At 41.7% G+C, this 22546-nt stretch overlaps 4 protein-coding genes across 4 annotated transcripts in view; 2 read left to right on the forward strand and 2 right to left on the reverse strand.

The window, feature by feature from the left end:
- Positions 1-850: 850 nt before the first annotated feature.
- On the forward strand, positions 851-6183 carry cpa5 (carboxypeptidase A5; the record flags this gene model as incomplete). Its single annotated transcript, XM_083666180.1, has 11 exons — positions 851-915; positions 1397-1478; positions 1792-1926; positions 2084-2188; positions 2396-2497; positions 2792-2893; positions 3077-3187; positions 3623-3713; positions 3942-4141; positions 4439-4523; positions 5332-6183. 11 exons carry the CDS (start codon positions 851-853, stop codon positions 5517-5519), a joined length of 1266 nt encoding a protein of 421 aa, XP_083522306.1. The 3' UTR covers positions 5520-6183.
- A 796-nt stretch (positions 6184-6979) lies between these two features.
- Positions 6980-13059, reverse strand: cep41 (centrosomal protein 41; the record flags this gene model as incomplete). Its single annotated transcript, XM_083666025.1, has 10 exons — positions 6980-8837; positions 9174-9389; positions 9593-9707; positions 9903-9970; positions 10180-10349; positions 11071-11215; positions 11354-11423; positions 11627-11688; positions 12645-12692; positions 12999-13059. The coding sequence occupies 10 exons, from the start codon at positions 13057-13059 to the stop codon at positions 8713-8715; spliced, it is 1080 nt and encodes a 359-aa protein (XP_083522151.1). The 3' UTR covers positions 6980-8712.
- A 2183-nt stretch (positions 13060-15242) lies between these two features.
- The window catches only part of poc1b (POC1 centriolar protein B), a 38732-nt gene continuing 31428 nt past the window's right edge, over positions 15243-22546 (forward strand). Inside the window, exons 1-9 of the mRNA XM_083665971.1 lie at positions 15243-15475; positions 15890-15974; positions 16087-16258; positions 16540-16719; positions 16981-17088; positions 17439-17554; positions 17763-17896; positions 18351-18419; positions 18661-18813. Coding sequence (XP_083522097.1) covers positions 15452-15475; positions 15890-15974; positions 16087-16258; positions 16540-16719; positions 16981-17088; positions 17439-17554; positions 17763-17896; positions 18351-18419; positions 18661-18813 — 1041 coding nt within the window. The 5' untranslated portion in view covers positions 15243-15451. The remainder of the gene's footprint in view (positions 15476-15889; positions 15975-16086; positions 16259-16539; positions 16720-16980; positions 17089-17438; positions 17555-17762; positions 17897-18350; positions 18420-18660; positions 18814-22546) is intronic.
- Positions 19692-22248, reverse strand: LOC310801814 (uncharacterized protein). The gene is made up of 7 exons (XM_083665972.1): positions 21876-22248; positions 20761-20831; positions 20500-20685; positions 20351-20412; positions 20043-20120; positions 19835-19948; positions 19692-19737 (listed from the first exon to the last, which is right to left on the reverse strand). The coding sequence occupies exons 1-7, from the start codon at positions 22058-22060 to the stop codon at positions 19720-19722; spliced, it is 714 nt and encodes a 237-aa protein (XP_083522098.1). The 5' UTR covers positions 22061-22248; the 3' UTR covers positions 19692-19719.

Here is a 22546-nt window from a genome sequence, read left to right on the forward strand (position 1 = left end):
ATTAAATGGTCAGAGGAAAAGGTTTAGAGATCTGGCAGTGAGTGGTATAGTCTCAAATGATTAGCTATAAATGAATCAAACTGGTAAAAAATCCCACTGTCTTTGTATTGGCCATCAAAATGTTTAGTGGTCACCTTACAAAGCATGTCAATATACTGTAAGCTGCATAGGAGGAACAATGATATCTTTGAACAAGTAACAAGTGTGATATATTTATAGTAAGCTACCCACTACCTCTTAGCAGTTGCTTTTCACTTGAAAGAACATGTTCCTTTTCCATTTTCATGAGAAAGGCCTCCTCTTCAACGATCTGTGAGGTATGGTGTGCCCTCTGCTGCAGTTTGTTTAAATTTAACTCCTTCAAAGAGTATGATGATTACAGTGTTGCTCTGACGCTAACCAAGAGGAACTGTAAACACTGCTTGAAACAACTTCCTGTATACAGACTGGCCCAAACTCTTCAGCTATAAACAGCTTTTTCATTAGTTCTGCACTACCGGGCCACAACATGTTGCTATAGATTTTGACTAATATGTTTAGATTTTCTTTGTCGAGGTGCTTGTGTCAAAACCATGGAAAAACATACTTCTTTACATACAGTATACATTTGCTCATAAAGACAACATGAGTAAGTGCAAAACTCAAAAAGCAAAAAAATGCTGACAAAACAAATAGAAAATGTGAGAAAAGGACACATCTGGTATCTCAGTGTCTCCTAGCTGGTGTGGGAAACATAGCAGCAGGTATCAAACATTGACAACTTTAAGCAAGGTTGCAGTTGGGTCACGTGATCAGGCTGATAACATAAAAGGTGGTAAGCATCACATGTAGCGCTACTTTTCTGGGCAAGATGAGGAGACTGCTCGTTCTGACCGTGCTGTTTGTGGCCGTTTTCGGCAAGGAGTCTTTTGAAGGGTAAGTAGTCACACAGATGGCACTCATTTTTGGAAAACTGTTGGCCACAGCTTTGCCATGTTTGATATGTCATACATATATTACAACATACTGTAAGTTGCTGAGTAAAGGTTAAGGAACAGTCAGTAGAGGTGACATGCAGTGTGTTGCTTACATATGTGTTTCCAAAGCCATTGGTTGCAATATTCCATCTCTTATCTTGATGATAGGCAGTCTTTATTGTTTTCAAATAACTTCACTTCAATCATTAGAAATATATGTTCAAAGAAGACACAACATAGAATACCTCACCATTCACAGTTGTGGGAGGGCAAATAATACTCTGCTTCAGTTATTATGGTTTAGGGAAATTCATGCAATTCATGGGGTAAGCAGACGTTTAGCCACAGCATGTGTGAAGAAATCTCTCTTTCTCTCAACTTCCCTGTCTGACTGTGACACAAGCATTGGCCAAAGCCTCAGTGTTGTAATGTCTTTACAGCGATCAGGTGCTTCGCATCACTGCGAAGGATGAGATCCAGCTCTCTCTCCTGCAGGACCTGACTGAGATGGAACTGCTCCAGGTGTGCCATGATAATGATCACCTCACCATCACTTCAGGGCTAAGAAGCCACACATCCAAAACATGTGGTTAAGAGACCACTCATCCCCTCATCCAATACACTATATACCATACAACTGTGACATTTCCATTTCAATATAATTAAATATAACATATCAGAGTCAGAGACACAATATCCTCATTCCATTACAAGCATTACAAGCCCGTCCTCTGATTTCTACCTCCACCAGTCTCAACTGATACAGTTACATCACTTATTGGACTAGATCATACTTTTATTTGTTGGTCTGACACATGTTTCTCCTCTCTCCCAGCTGGACTTCTGGATGGAGCCCACTAACCCCTCCAACCCTGTGGACATCAGAGTGCCCTTCCATAGCCTGCAGGCCGTCAAAGCCTACCTTGAGACCCAGGACATCCAGTACTCCATCATGATCAAGGACCTGCAGGTAGGAGACCTCTCTGAGTTGAGGAGGAAGTGAGTGGGTTCAAACTCTTAAGGTCCTAGGCCAGGGTTAGAGATCAAGGGAGAGGCCCAGGGAAACACTTTAGTCCTCCTTCATCTTGCCTGGTCTTGAAAGATGTCTTTGACTCCTTTGCCAACAGGTTGTTTTGGACGAGGAGCAGGAGCAACTGCAGAGGGCAGCTCGTTTTGCTCAGCCCAGAAGCACCGACAGCTATGACTATGCCAACTACCACACCATTAGTGATGTCAGTACCCAATACACAAGCAATGGCGTTATGGGACAGTCTGTTTCCACTGAGCACATATTAGATGAGTGTTCAGGGAAATACCATGATCTCAACTGTCATTGAAAGACCTACAGTAGCTATGATTGCCATGGGAACAACATAGAGTTACTGTACATGCCTGTTGCTGAAATCTACTGTTTGAGATAATTGCTGTTGTCTCTCTAGATCTACCGTTTCCAGGATCTACTGGTGGCTGAGAACCCCACATTGGTCAGCAAGATTGTGATTGGCCAGAGCTACGAGGGACGCCCCCTGAATGTGCTCAAGGTATTCACCACCACAGATCTGTCGCCTCAACAATGTTACATCATAGTAGACGTACAGTAGTAATTAAATGTATCATACTGATTATACACTTCAATTATTTTGGTAACTGAACTGAATGCGATTCTGGAGTGCACATCGGTGCTAAGCAGGTAGGGATATTCAAAACAAACTGCCAACCAACCCTGACATGTAAGTGGAGGGGGAAAATAAGTTATGAGCTGTGAGTAATGTCTGTATTGGTTGATTGTCATGGGTGTTCTTTTCATACTCCCTCCCCTCCCCCCACTCTCTTAGTTCAGCACTGGAGGCTCCAACCGTCCTGCCATCTGGTTTGACACTGGGATCCACTCCAGGGAATGGGTCACACAAGCCAGCGGCACCTGGTTCGCCAAGAAGGTGCCTCACACCTCCACATTATTTAACCCTTTACCCTCTGCCTCCCTCTTTTGTCTCTACATGTATCGTTGCCAATGTTGTTCTCAGCATCCACTCACGATACCACTGCATCCTCCCCACTAATACTAATACTGTAAGGACAGTCATGATATGATCGATCTATGTTCCTGTTTCAATGGCCAGATTGTGAATGACTACGGACGTGACCCTGCCCTCACCGCCATCCTGGACAGGATGGACATCTTCCTGGAGATTGTGACCAACCCTGATGGCTACTACTACACCCACACTAGTGTGAGTCCCCACAGTAGAGAAACTGGCTATTACAGCTGCTATCATCAATTGTGAAATGACACAATTATATCTAATGGGCAGCCAGAAGGTCTGATGATCATTCAAATTGTGGACTTCTAATTACATGTCACATACAGTGTGTGATATTTATCATGCACAAGGCCATGGTATTCCATAATGTTTGTAATTCAGCTCACACATAATAGCTGCTCACAAAACCTAAATGAAGAAAAGTCATCTTGACCGTATGTCAAAAAAAAAAGTAATCCTTCCTTCTTCTAGCATTGTGACTGCCAATGGCCCCTGGTCCTAACATAGACTTTTTCTTATGATGATGGATGTATAGATGATTCACTTACTTTAGACAAATGTACTTTGTATAAAAGTGTCTGCTAAATGTAAAAAAAATGTAAAAATGTAAATGTGTTAACACAGAACCGCATGTGGCGTAAGACCAGGAAGCCCAACCCTGGCTCTTCCTGTGTTGGAACTGACCCCAACAGGAACTGGGATTCTGGTTTTGGAGGTACGTCTTTCCATTTGTCACTTGAATGTCACATCACTTTGTAATTTAAGTTCTGGAGTATCAATGGTCATGAATTGCAAAATAAACCTCTGTCTCATTCTCAATTTGATGTATTCCCAGACAAAAGTGGTGTCTGCCATTTTTGTGGTTTGTTTATTGCTGCTATACTAAGTTTAACTTTTGTTGTGGTTTCGTCTGTCTTTTCTGTACGTGTTATGTCTTCTCTAGGTCCCGGTGCCAGCAGCAACCCCTGCTCTGAGACGTACCATGGATCCAGTGCTCACTCTGAGTCCGAGGTCAGGTCCATCACAGACTTTGTGACATCTCACGGCAACATCAAGGCCTTTGTGTCCATCCACAGTTACTCCCAGATGCTCCTCTACCCCTTCGGTTACACCTCGAAACCCGCTAAGGACCAGGCAGAGCTGGTGAGTCCAGCAGATGTGGACTACCCCCAGGCCACGTCTCAATCATTTACGATTTGTTTTTGGGGCAGTGTTTAGATGCAGTTGCCACAGTCAAATCAAATACTGTAGATGTTTAATTTGTTATGTCCCACCCCCATATTTGAGATAATGGACAGTTTTTTCCCATGTTTATGTGTACATGGAAATAGATGTTGACATATTTCAATAAAATAATAATAATAATAATAATAAAATAATTTGAAGAGGTGCACAAATAGATATTCCATGTGCTTACATTGCTGTATTATTTGCCCACAGCACGACCTGGCCAAGAAGGCCATCACTGACCTTGCCTCCATGTACGGCACCAGATACAGATACGGCAGCATCATCACCACCATCTGTAAGTATCAAACACGTGCAATATCACTACCTATTCCCAGAGTGGTATATTAGAAAAGTGGCACCAATGAAATTACTGGAGGCTTCAAATGGTTAAAAAAATTCCTTCCTGATTTACCCAATATTAATTTATTGGGCTAAGATATGTAAGTGGGTGGGGCTAACAAGACCTCAGACTATGGCTACTCATGGCTACTCTCAAGTAAAACAATAAAACTACCACGCATTTGGAACATCTTTCTTTTGAATTGACTTAACCACACGCGTTTTAGTATAGCTAGGAAGTTTCGCAGTTGAAATTACAATATCTATTCAGTTCGAAAAGTATCATCTAATTTAGCAATATTTCTCAGACTGGCTACCCAGGCAAGCAAACGGTTGCCTGGCAACGTGCTCCATAGGTTTGTGTGAAGGAACTAACTTCATAAGCGTTAGCCAATAGAAAATTAACCGCTTCATTGGCGGAACTCTATTCTATACTCTATTCTAATATACCACTCTGCCTATTCCTAGTTTTAAGTGGTCCAATCTACTTCAAAGCCATGCTTTATCAACATGATACCACACATGAGACATAACCTGAGCAAGTACAATACATTTGCACATGTAACAGGCGTCACACTGCTGTGAAACAGTCGGCTATGTTAACCAACTACGCCACTAAAAAGTTACCAATTCGATGACGTGAGTGGGAGTATTTCAACTTGAAGAGAGAGTTTACCAATTCAGTTACACACAATCTAAATCATCAGCACATTAACAGAATAACCAGCATAATGGCTGAAATCAATTCCCTTTTTGTCTGTCAGACCAAGCCAGCGGTGGCACCATTGACTGGACCTACGAGCAGGGTATCAAGTACTCCTACACCTTTGAGCTGAGGGACACCGGTCGCTATGGTTTCATCCTGCCAGCCAATCAGATCATCCCCACAGCCTCTGAGACTTGGCTGGCTCTGATGGCCATCATGAATCACACCATGGCCAACACCAACTAGAGGACAAGATCTGCTGGCCCACGTTCTGACAGTGCTTTATGAATGTAGCATTGTGCATAAGTCAAGCCAGTATCACACCATCATATCCACAATAGCTCTATAGACCCAGAGACCACAAACAGACAAAAATCAATAAATGTTGAGTGTTACAGAAAACATGTTCTTCTATTTCATTTTGTACATTCCAGTTAAGCTCTTCAGGTGACATTACAATTGTGCTTAAGAGGAGAAGCAGAGAGATATAGAGGTTGTCATGGTTGAAGGTCTGATAATATTGGCCGTCATCACTATGATGATACTATTATCAGGTTTAATTTATATCTATTTATACTTAATTTGTTATTGTTTATTTGACCTACTCCAGCTAATATTTCATCCACAGTTCCTGGCAGACGAAATAATGATACATCATTATTTTTTACAATATATTACCACGACAACATCATTTCTTAAAGTTTTTTGTCCTATGTCCAAATTAAAGTATGTTGCAAAATGGTTAGAAAATGTTCCTCCTTTCAACCGTATGTGAAATTTCCTATAGTTTCCACATTTCCTGACTTTAATGTGAAATGTAATTAAAAATAAGCTCTATCAGAAACAGTCGATTACAGTAATCTTGTAATTAACTTTCTTAAATTGCTTGTTGAGAAAAATAGCTCACATGCCTACTGCTCTGATCAAAACATATTAGTGTAACATATTAGGCTAACTATAAAAATTATAACTCTCTGGGCTGAACGTTCAATGTCGTGGGGGGACAAAGGACAAACACAATCGGCCTAAAAACAAGCTCCAGGAACTTCCCTTAACACTTGTTGTCCTAACGGAGGTCCATGGGTGCGATGTGACACTTTATAATAAAATAACTCTGCCGAAACCCATGTCACCCTTGTTACGTTCCTACTCCTGCATGTGCGTGTGAAATAAATTGCTTAATGAACCAACATGTTTGTGCTGTGCCGGCAGACATGTTGGATATTATATGAAACTATCATATGAAAAAATATTGTTTCATCCAAAATAATATTTGTACCAAATTTGGTGCTTTAATCCACCGTGCAATGATTTCATCATATTTTGACGCTAAGGAACTGGACTAACATACCCTCTTTCATCTATCTATCTATCTATCTATCTATCTATCTGCCAACCTTCTCTCATTTATCTGCCTATATGCCACCCTATGGACATCTTTTATCCACTGGTCCATCATACTATCTCACCTTCTTTCAACTACCCAGCAAATCTATCTATCTATCTATCTATCTATCTATCGATCTATCGTCAAAACCATTTTTTAAAAACTATTTCCACAACCAAAATAAGACTTTGCAAGCCCACAAAGTCTCTTTTATTTAAAGCACCATGTGGCATTCACAATGTTGATCAAGTACACTGACATTTCAAAACAACCAATTTTATTCTACAAGTATATACTTTATTTAACATTCAATGTACAAAATGTTTTTAATATGATCAACCAGTTTATGTTTTGTCTGACCGAGTTAATGAAGAACCCATTCAGCGTAGTAATGTAGAAATGACAGCCTTCAACAATCTTCTTTAACTTCAGACGCGCAATACACACAAACACACCTTAGAGGCTTAGAGGGGTAAAACACCCCTAAAACTCAATATCTTGACAGTAAAAGCACTTTTTTTAAAGACCCTGTGATTAGTAATTATCATCTCTCTTTCTCTGGTACAAAAACAGACAAGAAAAGGACAAGAAAACATTCTTCAAATAAAGGCCACACACTCAAAAACATACCAATACTGTTTCACATTTTTTCCCAAATGGATTAGTGGTAACAAAGTGCACCTTTCTATCATTTACTACCATCCCATAATGCCCACCTCCTTCCCTCAGGCGATACTTCATATTTCGTGACCTGTACCTACATGACAAACGCCTTGAATAAATTGTGCACACACAAACTTGCAGTGCGTTTGCATTAAGGAAAAATATATAACACCATTCCATATATAAGCAAGACGTTTGCAGAAAAAGGCAGTTCCTTTCGGGAACTAAATATATAATTTATCGCAGAAATAGCATCTCCTTTATACATCTTAAAATAAAGAATATACACTGTGCCATTCTGTTTAAACGTGTACATTATTTGTATGTAGCAGTGCACAATGGCATGTAGATCGAAGGCATTATCCGTGTGTATAGTGTAGTGTATATTTAATATTTGCTAGGTTATCCTTCTCACAACAATTCTCATTGTTGTCTATTTGGAATGTATCAACCAACAACGCAGGATATGGGACTAAACATTTGCACCCTGTTCGCAAGTAAGTGATGAGGGCTAATTAAGAACATACTCCATAGCAAAAAATGTCTGGATTGGCTAACTGCTAAAAACCAAAAGACAAGAGATTGCATGCAGAGCGAAAACTGGCCACAACTCATTTTATGAAAGCAACACCTATAAGTTAAAGGGACACTTCACTTATGTTTAACCTCATTTTCATTATCTCCAGCACCATACCAGTGTCTACATATTTAAAATCAGTGATTTTAGGAAAGGAGAAAAAGTCCAACGAAAATTACCCCTTATGATGTCATGAAAACATTTTTTTTTAATTTCAGAAACTACGGTTTCCAGCCAAAGGGAGTGCATTTGTGGCTCACATCATAGGGAGCCATTCCCTAAGGACCTTTTCTCTTATCTTTTTATTTTTTACTACAAAACATAGAAAATCACCATTTTCACATATGTAGACACTGGTATGGTGACAATGAATATGAAGTTAAAAATCAAAAAATTCCAAAACATTTAATTCAGTGCAAACACTGTGCAACAAATTATAATCTAATATGACAATTAACTGGTGCTTGAAATCTGACTAAAATCATCCAGAAAATAAAAAATAAAAAACTACACAAAGCCACTTCATAGCAGAGCCTTTCAAAGGCCCAAATGCATAGAACAGGGGTGCACAACTCTGGTCCTTGATCGATGCAGTGTCTACTGGTTTGAACCTGTAGGTCAAGATATGTGTGCTCAATGACGATTAAATAAGTACCGGGGAGAGACAAAAAATCTACAGGACTGCAGGCTTGGAGGACTGGAGCTGTGCACCCCTGGCACAGGGGGTTGGTGCCCTTTCCACAGAGGTGATCAGGGTGGTGATACTGAAATAAGTAGACTTTATTTGGGTTAGGGGGGGGGTTTAGTGAGGGTTATTTCCATGGCCTGCTGCTCTGGGATCTGGCACTTTCAGACCCAGCCAATGAGGACGCCTGTCGACTTCGGGCGCTGGACGCTTTGGACTGGGCACTGCTGGTGGACATGCGGCTGAGCCGGCCTAAATAAACAAAAGTAACACAGAAATAGAAATTCTGATAAGAGACAAACATACACACACAAAGTACATCATGGTAGCTTGCAAGGAATCATGCTCAACGTTATTCTTCAAAATGTTGTCGCCATCTACTGGTAGACACTTCACAATTCAACATATTGGTAAGGCAGTGAAAGGTAGAGAAAGTATTATAATGAATTACTGGTTAATTTTCAGTCCCCTTCTCTACGCCTTTTGGCAGATGTCACTCTTAACCCCCTCCTCTAGCCATCTACTATGCTTGTCCCTGGTTGTCTGAACCCCCATATTCTCCAGGCATTAGTGTCATCAGTGACTCACTTTTGGTGTCGGTTGGGATGAGCATCTCCTCCAGATAGAGTTGGATCTTGGCCAGGTCATCTGAAGTGAACCTCCACTTCCTCTCCGCAACCAGGAACACCTGTCTGGGCGTAGAGCGTTTGCGCCCCGCCGTTGCCGTGGGAGATGGGAGGCACGACGCCGGGATGGAGCCAATTGTTATTCCCTCTGGAAACTTCTGAGCGATCACCTTCAGACCTGAGGGAAGGAGGGAAGGAGAGAAGGAGAGAGAGAGAGAGAGCGTGCGTCGAGGTATAACTAAGATACCAGATTAGTTCCAACAGACAGTACCTACCCTTTAGCTAAGAGAGTTTAAAATACTCTTAAAGCAGATGAATTCTAAATTTGCAAGCTTGAGTTCAAGTTCAACATTATCTGCACCTCATGTTTTACAAACTCACCTCCTGAGAGCATGAAGAGGTTCTCAAAGCCTCTCTCGCACATGGTGGTGGCAGCCTGGCTAGCCATCCTCTCATCCTCATCATAAACTATAATGATCTTCCCTGAGGCATTTTTCTGCAAGGGGTGATGGTTAAGGGTACATTTACTGGTGGTAAACAAATATATTAAAACTTGTTTTTTGTTTGTGACATTTTACTAATCTTTGTACTAAAGTAATAACCTATCCAGAAATACATTTATGAACTGTATCATACAGAATGCCTGGTTGTAAAGTTAATGGTAATGATGCTCATTTTGGTGGAAAGATACATAATCCAGCACTTCTTTGGTGTAGGGGTTCATTGTTCGTGAAAGGGTTGCGATGGGGTAACAGTATGCTGTGGATAAAAAAACACAACCACAAGTTTGTGTGGAGAAAAAACGTAAACATTATTATTACAGCACAACAATCAATGTGATAATGATACCAATATCAGCCAAGATATAATTGAGAATATAATTCAATATCAAGAATATAAAACACAGAACAAGGAGATACACAATTAAATCATATGCAATCAGGGATAAGGCCTCTGGGGTGTCATACCACTGATGATGTGGCACTGGTCGTACTGTTCTCTGTCCCGTACGTCCAGCAACAGGTAAGGGCAGTCTGGGTAGGGTCTGTCTGTGACCTGGGGGCTGGACACGGACATCAGGGTCACCGTCTTCTGCCCTTTCTTATCCAGGTCCAGCTCTCCCACACCACTTATAACACTGGAAGGGGGGACGGGGGGGGTCAAAGGCTTTTTGGTTTTTATGCATTTCTCTATCTGAATTGCCTGTCTAACTCTATACCTGACCTAGCGTGAATTGAAATGAACTGTGCCCAACACCTTGAAATCTATACATCACTTTCCCCTGTGGTGGTTTTACCACTGCACTGTCCTACTTTCACCCCCATCTGTCCCTCAGTGAAGGTGAACTAATGCTCTGCCATTAGAGAGAGATCCCGGTTATGGCCCCAGGAGAGGTGATAGAGTTACAGTCTTATGTTCCTGTTAGCAGTAAAGAGTGCTCGGGGCCCATGGGGAAAGACTGCTATCGAATGGAGGGGGTTATTGTGCAGACACAATGGGGAGGATTGTCAAGGGAGGAGGAAAAAACCTGCTGGGATGTTCGGATAGATGTGTGGGTTGAATGTGGAGAGGAGATAGGGTTACAGGTGTGCTTGGGATGATGGGTTGTGGTCATGGATGTGTGTGTGAGTGTGTACTGTAGGGGTACTGTAGTGGTGTGTGTGTGTGTGTGGGGGGGGGGGGGGGTAAAGAAGTGCATGTGTGCTAGAGTGATTGAGTGAGCGTGTGTAATGGTGGAGAATTGGTGGAGAAAGAGAATAGGGTTGTATGTTAGGTGTGTGTCTGAGTGAGCATGCAGTGAGGGGGAAAGGGTGAATAGGTGTGTGTTAAAAGTGGGGTACGGTGGTGCTGAAAGCTACCTTTGAAGCGTGGACCTTGGGGAGTAGCCAGCGTCCCCTGCGTCGTTGTTGTTGTCGATTAACTGTACTGGCGTGGCCAATGGGGAACCGTTGGTGTGCTCAGACAGACGCTCCACGTCTGCTTCAGAAAACACTGACATATTGTCTGTGGGGGAGGGGAAAACAGCGTTGCCTAATGTAATGACCTAAACCTGGCTTGCCGATTCATAGTGCACATATTAATTCTCACTTTAACGTAGGGCTAATTGTGAAAACATTAAAACATTGAACTTTTCTCCATTACCTTCTAGCCTGGGTGTTTCTCCATCACTCACACATTCGTTCAGGTCTGATACCGATGCTACCTGAAGTACCTTATGAAAAACATTTGATAGAAATAAGTGATTGTGTGAAATTATTCATTAGCCTACTTCACTTTTTAAGTTTCAATTAGAACCCAACCCACAGCATTTCTCCCGCCTAGATTCCCTCCACCTTACAAGATACAGTTCAACAGTAGTAAACTGAGTGGATGCTACTGCAATCACTTACAAGATCTATGTAACATCTCACTTACCAGCTGTGCAAATGTTGTCACTTTAAGCCTTTTGAAAAGTTCATCCTTTCTGTATCTGTAATCTAAAAGCAAATTGTCATTTCATTACACTCAACATAACACAAAATTCAGGGATACAAGGGAGAGTGATTGGACATTTTCCCAAAGAATCCTGAAGATTTTTTTCTCCAAAAACTAGTAGAGTCAATCACCACAGACCTCTCCTAAGTAGGAAATCTCACCTGGGTCTTGCATGTCACCTGTATGATCATCTTCTTCCTGTACCAACATATTGCTAAAGCTCAACTAAACTGTGTCCGTCTCCGTAATGTCCTGGGTGAAACTGAGGCACCTTTGCTCATTCCAGGCTGCCCACCCCTCTTTTAACACTGACATTGACACTGAGGTGACCCAAAGTACGACCTCACACTATCTCACTAACTCTCTGTCAAAAGCTCCTGCTGGCACCTGCACAATGTAGCCTAACACCTCCTACATCAAGCCTGACAGAGAAATTATTGTGGTCAACAATACAATCGCCCAATGCCGAATGAAGGCATCAGTGTTGTTTATCCCTGAGAAATCGGAAGAGCCAGCAACAAAATGGCCGCCATGCACAAAGTGCCCATTCACTCATATGGACCTGGTCACCAGGTTGTAAAATATCAGTAGGACAGGGCTTCTCCGGTTTACCTCTGAAAGTGCATGTACTAACACACCAAAAAGAAATTGATAGTGGACTGGAACTGTTCCTCAGAACAGAAAATGCACAGTGGGCCTATCTCAACTCGGTTACAAATAGCTCTACTTAAACCAATAAAGAGGACCTTGAGTAGGCTGCTGCTCACTGTTTCTTGTTTTAGATAGGAACAAAATGAATGTTTTGTGGCACAGTGACAACCATACTGCCATTTCCTCTGAACAACAAAACAATTGTTGGTTGAGTTCTTTCATTAGGGCCTATCTTTGTATAAAAGGACTTTGGCCATATTGATGTGCAATGATCTGATTCAAATTGTGAAATCAAAAAAAGACTTACTTTTCTTGATCTCCTCCAGCCTCTCCATATACTTTGACAGGCTGCATCCTATCAGATAAAGAGCAAGTAATGTACAACATTGACAAAGAAAGCAGAGATTCTTAGCTTATCATTGCCAATAAAAGCAAAAGTCCTTCACTTATCAAAGTTATTTTTTTTTAACGATAATTGATATAAGAGTCATCTGCTATGGCACATGTAGCTCCAACACACTTCATAATTTCATGAGATTATGTGGAGAGTCGTGCTGTAGCTATTGAACATGCAGGCCAACTAGTGAAAGGATTCAAAACCAAGGAAAGGCAACGTAATCGACATCTAATAGAAGGCACCGTGGAGGAGTTCGGCCCTTACCTGTATCCAGTCTTGATTTCACATATTGGTATTTGGGATTCTGGGGAATTCTCTTTTTCATGTACTGTTAGGTAGGGAACATACAAAAATAACAGTTATGTACTGTGTAGGAATACATCATAGTAGCTATGCATGCACCTACTTATTCAGCAACAACCAAGCTTATAGCTAGTGTGCAGGGTGCTCTGCTGATAGAACGCAGGGAAACAGAGTCTGTTCAAGGGGGTACTATTTAATCCTAGGGGTGTGAACATGTACTCGAGTGCACATACCTGGACTCATAATCTATCAGGAAAAATCCCTACTCTACTTTTTTTCATTTTGTTTAGCCAAGCTTTGTGTGGCGCTACTTCGACCAGGTAGATAAGGGAGAACGTAAAATGCAAGTGTTTTGTTTCTCCTTAGCTGTGAGAGAGCACGAAAGGGAGGGGCTGGTGCGCTCACTCACACATACACAGTGGGGGACTTGGACTAGGCTCTGTTATATCCATTTTAAATTAAACTGGCCCCGCGGCCACCAGGGGGCCACCGACGAAATTAAAAAAAAAAAAATGTTTTATTGGGTTTGCAATGTGCATTTGGAAACAAATAGACATTTAAAAAAAAGCCTTTTGGATAGGCTAGGATTATCATTAGCCTATACTGTTTACCTGGGTCTGCAATATTATTGCGTTTCAAAATACATGCAAAAAAAAGTATTTTGCAAATAACAAATGCCTTTGTTTTGCTTTATTGTGATGCAGTTACAGAGTTATATTGTTGCCTATCCTATAGGCCTAACGGTGAAACTGTAATTTTATTTCAGCACCTCCACTTGGACAGCAGTGTCACACATCGCACTACTTTGAGGTAGAGCTTCATTGCACTTCGTTTATTTTTACTGGTGGTAGCGTTGTGGGTAGCATAGTGGCGTCCCACTGACTCCCGTAAAAAAGTGCTTAAATACAAATAGCAAAATAGGGGCCCCACAACGGCAATTTGAAAGGGCCCCCTACAGTACGCACACACAGCACTGCGCTGGAGGAGTGAAGGAGAGATCTATTGGTTTTCTATTGTTTTTTTTCAATTTCGTTATAGATGATAAAGTTGGTGAAGTGACGGAAGCCTGTTTTTTTTGTCCAAGATAACACTAGTCACCCACGTAAACTGCTAGTTTTCCAGCTAACGTTTTAAAAATGTTTATATTTCAGTTTTAAAAAAATGATGTCACCCCCGAAGCCATTCTGTTGCCAAAAAGCTTAGCAGCTCTGGTGAAACATTCGATTCAGAGCCGCGCAATGACCACTTTTTAGTCGTGGGTACGACTGATATAGATCAAGACAATATGTAAGAGGTAATCCTTGATAATTGTTTAATCATACATGGTAAAAACATGGAGTTTGGATCATGATATGTATAGTAATGTAATAATCTATGCAATGAACATATTTACATGAACCAAGGCTAGGGTGAAATAATAGTTATGTGTAATCACCTTAGTTAGGTGGCGCAATTCCATCTAAGCTCTATCTCAAATATCCACATGAATGGACGATGACAGAGCATCCAAGCCGGCTAAAACGCTATGTATCCACTTCGTCCTTATAGTCATAGATGTATGCATTGACAAATAATGAACGCCTGCTCTTCTCAGTCATACACGTATGGCTACGTTGTCCTCAAACCGTAAAGGTAAACTTAGTACCTAGTACGTAGCTAACGACAGTTAGTTACAGTAACACGAAGCTAACTCGGAGGTTGAAACATTATAGCACGGCAGTTTAGTAGGTGGCATCGTGATGCAAGGAGGTTATCTGTCGCTACTCTAACCTTACCACATAGACAGGACTATAAAGCTTAAAAATCGCTAAATTGTGCAGGACTACATTAAGGTAATTGTGTTATATTTACCTCTGTATTGCCAATACTCCGCTTGGACGACATCTTTTCAAACGGAATACTGAAATCAAACATCAATTTCCCAGTTTAACAAACTTGGCGCTGATTGATCCAAAGGATATCATGAACCAATCAACGAAGCTAATGCTACGATGTCAATTCCCACCGTTCCACAGTTTGCTGTAGTTGCTTAGCAGCAAAAGACGCTTAGCTCCTCCCTGGTCCTACTTTCAGGTTTTTTTTCTTGCCACTGCAGAGGAGTCCATGTAGATGTGTGCTGTGGTGGAGTCGTCAGTAGTTATTCAACAAGCATTAACAACATGTTTTGCTAACATGTGTCATATAAATAGATCGCAGAGCTTTAACAAGTCGACAGCGATTGAAACGAAGAGTGCTGCGCGGAGGAATTAACTGCATTTTATACTTCACCCTATCGGGGTTCGATTAGCAAAGTCTGCAATAAAGCGCGCTCTGTTTGACAGATGGAAGTTTACAGCAGAGCTACACAACTTTCCCCGCTTAGCCTTATCTCTCAAAAAGCAAATGCTCTGCAAGTTTAAGGGTTAACGAAGTCAATGCACTCAATGGCATCTGTTATGGTAAGTTTGTATACTTTTGGATTATTATGAATAAGCTCACGAGCTTAAGGTTGACAGCCCTGATAAGTATGCTTGCTGGAGGTAAGAGGATTTAGCCTGCTGCTGCTAGCCATCTTGAAGTGTAGCTAGCTAACTAGCTAAGCTAATGAATGCCAATGTTGTAGCTTGTATAACGAATGCCACTGTTGTAGAAGACATGGGCCTGTCTGACTATGTTCATTGACTGTTTTAGCTGAGTTACGAGGCTTCAACAAAGTTACATGGTAAACAGCTAGCATGTAAACAACAGTCCAAATGCAATAACAGGAAGTTATGCCACAAAACAGCTCTCAAAGGCTTATCAAATGAGATATCTAGCTAGCTGGATACGATGTTGAGATGCATGCAATGTTTTCTGTCATTCTGTCATTGCAGGAGGATCCCACCCTTGAGAGGCACTTCAAAGGCCATAAAGATGCTGTCACCTGTGCCGACTTCAACCCCAACCACAAACAGTTGGGTAGGTCCCCCCCACTCCACTTTCATATTATGTGCAGTCTGTCTAGACATCTGTGGTTTAGTTCACAATCTGTGATTGTATCATTATCACTGTGTTTCCATATTGCTTGCAGCTACGGGGTCTGTGGATCGGACACTGATGATTTGGAATCTGAATCCCAAAGCCAGGGCGTTCAGGTTTGTTGGACACAAAGACATCATCACTGGTGTCCAGTTCTCCCCCTCCGGTGATCTGGTGGTCTCTGCTTCCCGGGATAAGACTATTCGACTGTGGACGCCCAGCATGTGAGAAACACCTTCATCTTTCACAACAATGTAGCCTGGGTTCTGTTTTTGCTATAGCCAGCTCGATATTTGGTTTGATGCAGTTAGATTGAGCATACATAGACTGGCATCAAAACTACTGTTAATGCATAGGAGAATGGAGATGAACAGACATTATACTTCCAGGTACACCTGCTTATCCTCTTGCTCTATCAATGATTGGTGTGAACCACTACCTATGAGCACTGTCCCGAACTTGTGTGTGTGTGTGTGTGTGTGTGTGTGTGTGTGTGTGTGTTCAGTAAAGGAGAATCAACGGTGTTCAAAGCCCACACGGCAACAGTGCGCAGTGTAAGCTTCTCTAACGATGGCCAGAGACTGGTGACAGCCTCTGATGACAAGTCGGTGAAGGTGTGGAGTGTCCACAGGCAGCGTTTTGTCTACTCACTCAATCAGCATACCAACTGGGTGCGCTGTGCCAGGTAACGACCAACACTACTGTGTGTGTGTGTGTGTGTGTGTGTGTGTGTGTGTGTGTGTGTGTGCGTGCGTGCGCGCGCGCGCATCTAGTGGTATCGTAGCAAAACAAGCTACTGCACTTTGAGTAGTTTTGACAGTGAAGTTGGTGTTTTCAGAAAAGATTTACTCTAAAATGATGGCCCTACTGGGATTTGAAGCAGTGACTCGACTTTGTAGTCCCTAACCGTTTAGTCTCACAAATTCTCTCTCGATCCCTGCTGCAGGTTTTCTCCTGATGGGCGGCTTATTGCTTCCTGTGGGGATGATCGCACTGTTCGACTGTGGGACACCTCCACCAAACAATGCATCAACTGCTTCACAGACTATGGAGGGTCGGCACACTTGTAACTTGTTTTTCATATTCTGAGTAATATTCCACAAGTTCGAAGTCCATCAAATCTTGTCACTCTTGAGGTAGCCTCAGCATTGATTTTAGAAAGTTGTTGTATTTACATCACTGTGTTTTAGCTTGTTGGATTCCTACAAGATTGTGATTTGTTATTTTACATTTGAAATGATGTTCACTTAAATTAGAACATATTCCTGTAAAATGTCAGTGCCTTTACCTTATTAGATGTTTTTAGAAAATGACTCCGCTAGATGGTGCTGTTGTGCTTTCCAATGCCCTGGAACTATTTGAAATGTTTGACTAATTTGATAAGTTTTATCTTAACCTTCCTAGGTCAGCAACTTTTGTAGACTTCAATGCCAGTGGCACCTGCATCGCATCATCTGGAGACGACAACACACTTAAAATCTGGGATATAAGAACAAACAAACTACTCCAGCACTACCACGGTGATGCATGTTGCTACTACATATCAGTGGAGGCAGAAATCAGAGGACGGGCTCATTGTAATGCATGGAATGGAATGTTTGAGACCATTCCTCATTCCATTCCATGCATTACAATGAACCTGTCATCCGATTTCTGCCTCCACTCATACATATGCTTAGAATGCTACAGCATTGGACCTTAGGTAATGATTTTTGTCTCTTGGATTAGTCCACAGTGCAGGGATCAACTGCTTTTCCTTCCACCCGTCGAATAACTACCTGATCAGTGGCTCCAGTGACAGCACAGTAAAGATCCTGGACCTGCTGGAGGGACGCCTCATCTACACCCTCCATGGCCACAAGGTAGCTATACAACAGTTCAGTCTCTATACTATGTGAATGCGTCAATTAGAACATTGGTTACCATGTTAGGTAGTAGAGGTAACCTCTTCATCCCCACTACCCCCGTTTCTCTCCTGTAAAAAAAAAGAAGTAATTCTTCCTTCTTCTAGCATTGTGACTGCCAATAGCCCCTGGTCCTCCCATAGATTACTTTTTCTTATGATGACTGATGGATAGATGATTCACTTACTTAAACAAATGTATTTGTTGTAAGTCGCTTTGGATGAAGGCGTCTGCTAAATGCCATAAATGTAAACTGGTTGTTGGGTAAAGCTAAAAGCAACCTTCCATCTCTGGACGGATATGTAGTTCAATATGAGTAGCACACAGAGCAGAATTTTAATATTTTTCTTTTACATTGTGGTCTGGAGTGCACCGATTTGATTTGTCATTTGGTTTTTGATGTGTCTACCAGGGTCCTGTCCTCACAGTGTCCTTCTCTCGGGCAGGAGACCTCTTTGCCTCTGGGGGAGCTGATTCTCAGGTGAGTGGGATTCAGTTACCAGACCCCATATTAATCTGAGTATCTAATATAAAAACCAGCACATGTATTCAATATGATTTAAGAAACTAATATCACCACAAAACTATTGTTCCCTCACCATATATACCACATCAATCACAAGGAAACTCATGTTGTGCAGATTTGCATATCACAAAATGTGCAAAAAAAGATAATTCATTCAGAGTGCCTGCCATGATGATAGAGGAACACTGTCTTCCAGGTTCTAATGTGGAAGACCAACTTTGACGCATTTGACTACCGAGAGGTCCTGAGTAGACACAGCCAACGGGTCACCCCTGACCCACCACCTCATCTGACAGACATCTACCCACGAGGACCACACCTCCACTCCCCTCAGCCTGGGGCCATAGAGGTCAGAGAGCAAAACAGACTAACAGATAAATCAACAAATAACCTTCTTGTAACCAAACATATCCCTGAAGAACTACTGTATGTTGTAGGGACTCTGGCCTAAGTTCTAGGTATAATTTATTCATCAGGATAAGTGGCCTAGAGGGGTATGTCACGAAGCAAGCTAAGGAAGTTGGCTAGCTAACTTTGGTCACCCCATGTCACGAAGATGGCTCACCTTTTATAAGTAAATTGCTATGGCAACAAATCCTGAAGCTCTAACCTGCTTGGGAGATTTAGGCTTAGTTTTTCAGGAACCTAGTTTCCCCCTTGGCTGTAATGCAGACAAGGTATATTGCCTTGTGCGTCTTCGCAAGCAGTACTTTTTTGTACACAATTAGTGATGCAGAAAATCTCAGGAAGAACACTGTATTCCAAGCGATTCTGAAAGTCTCTCTTGCCTTAAAATGGGCTGGATGTGTTTGGTGCATTCCCTGGTCACTGACCTGTGCGGACTGTCGGAGGGCTTTTATGAAATAGTATTTAGGGCAGAGCTTCTGAGCCCAATTGTTTTACATTTGAATTGTTTGGCAGGATTTCCGAGACTTATCAGTGCCATAGATCGTACCCACATAGACTGAGTTTGACATCACAGTTGCATGTGTGGTGCTGCACAACTTAGCGGCCATAAGAAAGAAGAGAGCTTTTCCTTTGGACCCAGCTCATCCTGATGCAGATTACCTCATCAATGTAGACCACTAGGATGACAGGGCTGTGTTAAAAGTAATTGAAAGATGTTTGTTATGGCAAGATGCTACTTTTTGTTTTGTATGTTAAATTTTGGGGGGTAAAGGGAAAGTAGCACTTGAAAAACAAACAACCAGAAAAGTGCTCCATTTTGTCAATTTATTTATTCTGTTCATTTCCGTTATTGGTCTTGACGTTTCTGAAGAAAAAAAAAAAGAGGAAATAACTGTAAGACATATGCAAGATAAAGCATCTCTGATTAACCCAGTATTGTCAAGTGATCAAATTGAACATACCCTTTTTTCATACTCCAACTGCTCAATTTCCAACTGGAGTTTGCGCATTTTCAGCTTTTTATACTCCATTTCCATCTCTAGGGAACGTTTATAGATCGCCCGTATTGCCCCAGACTGAGAAACAGTTTGCAGAGGAAGAATACAGTCTTAAGTTTACAGTGCATGCGTCATATGAATATTAGGAAGAGGTTGCATGTTAGAACCTCACCGCCTTCCCACAAGTCTGGGCCCTAGAGGTTGGTGGAAATGGGTCTGTGCCCTTCTGGAGAAGAGGTGGTTCTGTGCCCTTAGGAAATATTACAATGAAACAGTTCAGTGAGAATAAAGCAACATTGAAAAGAACATTAAGTTTGAGACACTTTACAGAAGTAACATTTTGACCAGTTAAATGACTTCAGCAGGCCTCTCCGGGCAGGCTCTGACTCATATATAGTGTATTCAGTATGGCATGTTATGAAAATGCAGCAAGGTAGATGGCATTGCTACTTGATCAAGGTAGATGGCATTGCTACTTACATCGTTGGCAGCCTCTGTTTTCATTGCCTGCACAGGGGTTTCCAGGAGGGTCACAGAATGCCCTGTCACCGCATGAATAGTCTAGAGTTAAACAATGTTGCTTCATCATCAATTAGAACATGGGGCTAGGTGACCTAGATATAACCAACCTTTGACAAAGGAGCTCCGAGTGCTGGGTCCGATGGCCGAAGCAGGGTCCGAGGAGCTGCCCCCTGGGATTGCCTCTATGATGGGTTGCCTCCGGTTGTGTTCGTGGGCGAGCTCCTCTGCTGTGATGTGCTCTTCAGGTGTTAGACCCGCACCCATCTTCTTCCTTTCCATCTTTTTCCTGTTTGCTGGATTGATTGAATATTATCTAACCTTCATCTACTTCAATTATATGCCATCAGCCTTTGTGCTAGGCCACTTACCAGTTTGAATAATATTCTTGTATTTTGTTTTAACTTGTTGCCAAGTTCGTTTGATGCCTCTGGGGGTGCAACTAAACACAAAGAGAATGCATGGTTAATGTTTAATCACATTAAGGGTCCATGTGTAGAATTACTTGATAAGCCAGCAAATTGCTTGGTGTCTTTCAATTAACTCTCTTCTGTTAACATTCATGGTCGAGAAAATATACTGTATAATACTACTTACAATTACATAGAGCAGAGATCCTGAATCCTGGTCCTGGAGAGCCGTAATAGTACTACATGTTTTTATTCCTGCTCAGCAGTGACGCACGTGATTCAGCGAATCAAGGTTTTGATAATCAGTTGATAATTCAATCATGTGTGAGAGGAGCCGGATACAGATCTACAAAAATCTAAATTACCCCGCCAAGACACAGTTTGTAATAAAATCCTTTTTTCACTGGTTCTGATGGTTTGTCAGTTGGTTCTCCCCTTTGACGGGCATTAAGCTTGCCAAATGTCTCTTGCAAAGGCATTTAATAACAGCGAGCTAAGGGAGTTAGCGACTCTGACCGAGTAGGAGATAAAGTTAACTTTGACCGAGTTGGAGCTAAAGTTAACTCGCTTCGTAGTAAGTATACCCCTCGAGTAGTTGAAAAGTCCGTTTATTTATTGTTTGCAAGGCACATTTGGCTAGCTTGATGACAGTCAAAGGGGGCAACCACACAACGAAGTGCTATTGAAGGAGTGACCAAATCGAGTTGGAGCTAAAGTTAGCTCGCTAACTTCCTGAGCTCGCTTCGAAGTATAGTTGAAAAGAGCGTTTATTTTTATTTATTTTTTACTTTGGACGGGACATTTGATGCTTGATGCCAAGAACGAGGGATAACCACCCGACGAACCATCAGTCAGTGAAAGTTAGATTTTATTACAAACGGTGTCTTTGCGGGGTAACTTTTATTTTGGTCCATGACGATGTCTCCAGCTCCATGCAGTTCATCAGACTTGCAGAGGAGGATGCTATCCGGCTAGACCCTTTGCGGCTATCCAGGACCAGGATCGAGTACATGGATAACTCTTGGATTAAGTCAGTTTCAATTAATCGATTAGTATTTATTTATTAGAGTACTTACGCATTGACACGGTCGGCAATGTTCTGCCATGCTTCCTCACGGGCTTTGGCAGCAGAAGCTGTGTTGCTCTTGGCAGCTATAATAACTTTGTAGTCCTCAAATACTGTCATTATGACCAGCTGCTCCTCTTGGCTAAAGAATTCGGCTCTTTTCGTCTCCTCTTTCTGGTCCATAGTGATGATCATCGTTAAATATGTGTTTGACCGCCGTCCCCTTTGTAACGGAATATGAACGAACAGTTAGCCTAATTATTTAAACCTGAATTGAATTAGCTGCGGGGGTTGGCTCGCTGAGCTGAACTTAAGTTGGGCTGAGTTGATGATGTGAAGCCAACAGATTTAAGCGAACTTCCGGTTTGGCAAATACTTAAAAATAAAAGCGCTCCCTCGAAATATAAAATGTCTATTAAAACGTTCAAAAATAGATATATCTGATTGTATTTTCACTGATATAGATGCAGTAACCAACATATATTAATTGCAGACGAAAAAAAATGAAACATTACTGTATAAATATCAGTGAAAAACTATCCAATATTTATAATTGTTTTGATCTGGACTTACATTTTTACAAGAATCGTGTCCTCATTGCTGCCAGCTTCTGCTACTTACTGATGGTTTAAGGGAGTTCAGAGTCCGTGTGACATCGAAGAAGCCTGAACTTGATAAATC

This window comes from Argentina silus (assembly GCF_951799395.1).
Source record: "Argentina silus genome assembly, chromosome: 3".
NCBI lineage: Eukaryota > Metazoa > Chordata > Actinopteri > Argentiniformes > Argentinidae > Argentina > Argentina silus.

Bases quoted from the DNA above. Each gene is read 5' to 3' on its own strand.
- LOC310801814 (XM_083665972.1), bottom strand. From the start codon at position 22,060: ATGATCATCACTATGGACCAGAAAGAGGAGACGAAAAGAGCCGAATTC. The intron at 20,413-20,499 runs GTTGGTTATATC...ATGCGGTGACAG, and splicing joins TCGGAGCTCCTTTGTCAAAG to GGCATTCTGTGACCCTCCTG. The intron at 19,949-20,042 runs GTGAGGTTCTAA...ACTGTTTCTCAG, and splicing joins CCCAGACTTGTGGGAAGGCG to TCTGGGGCAATACGGGCGAT.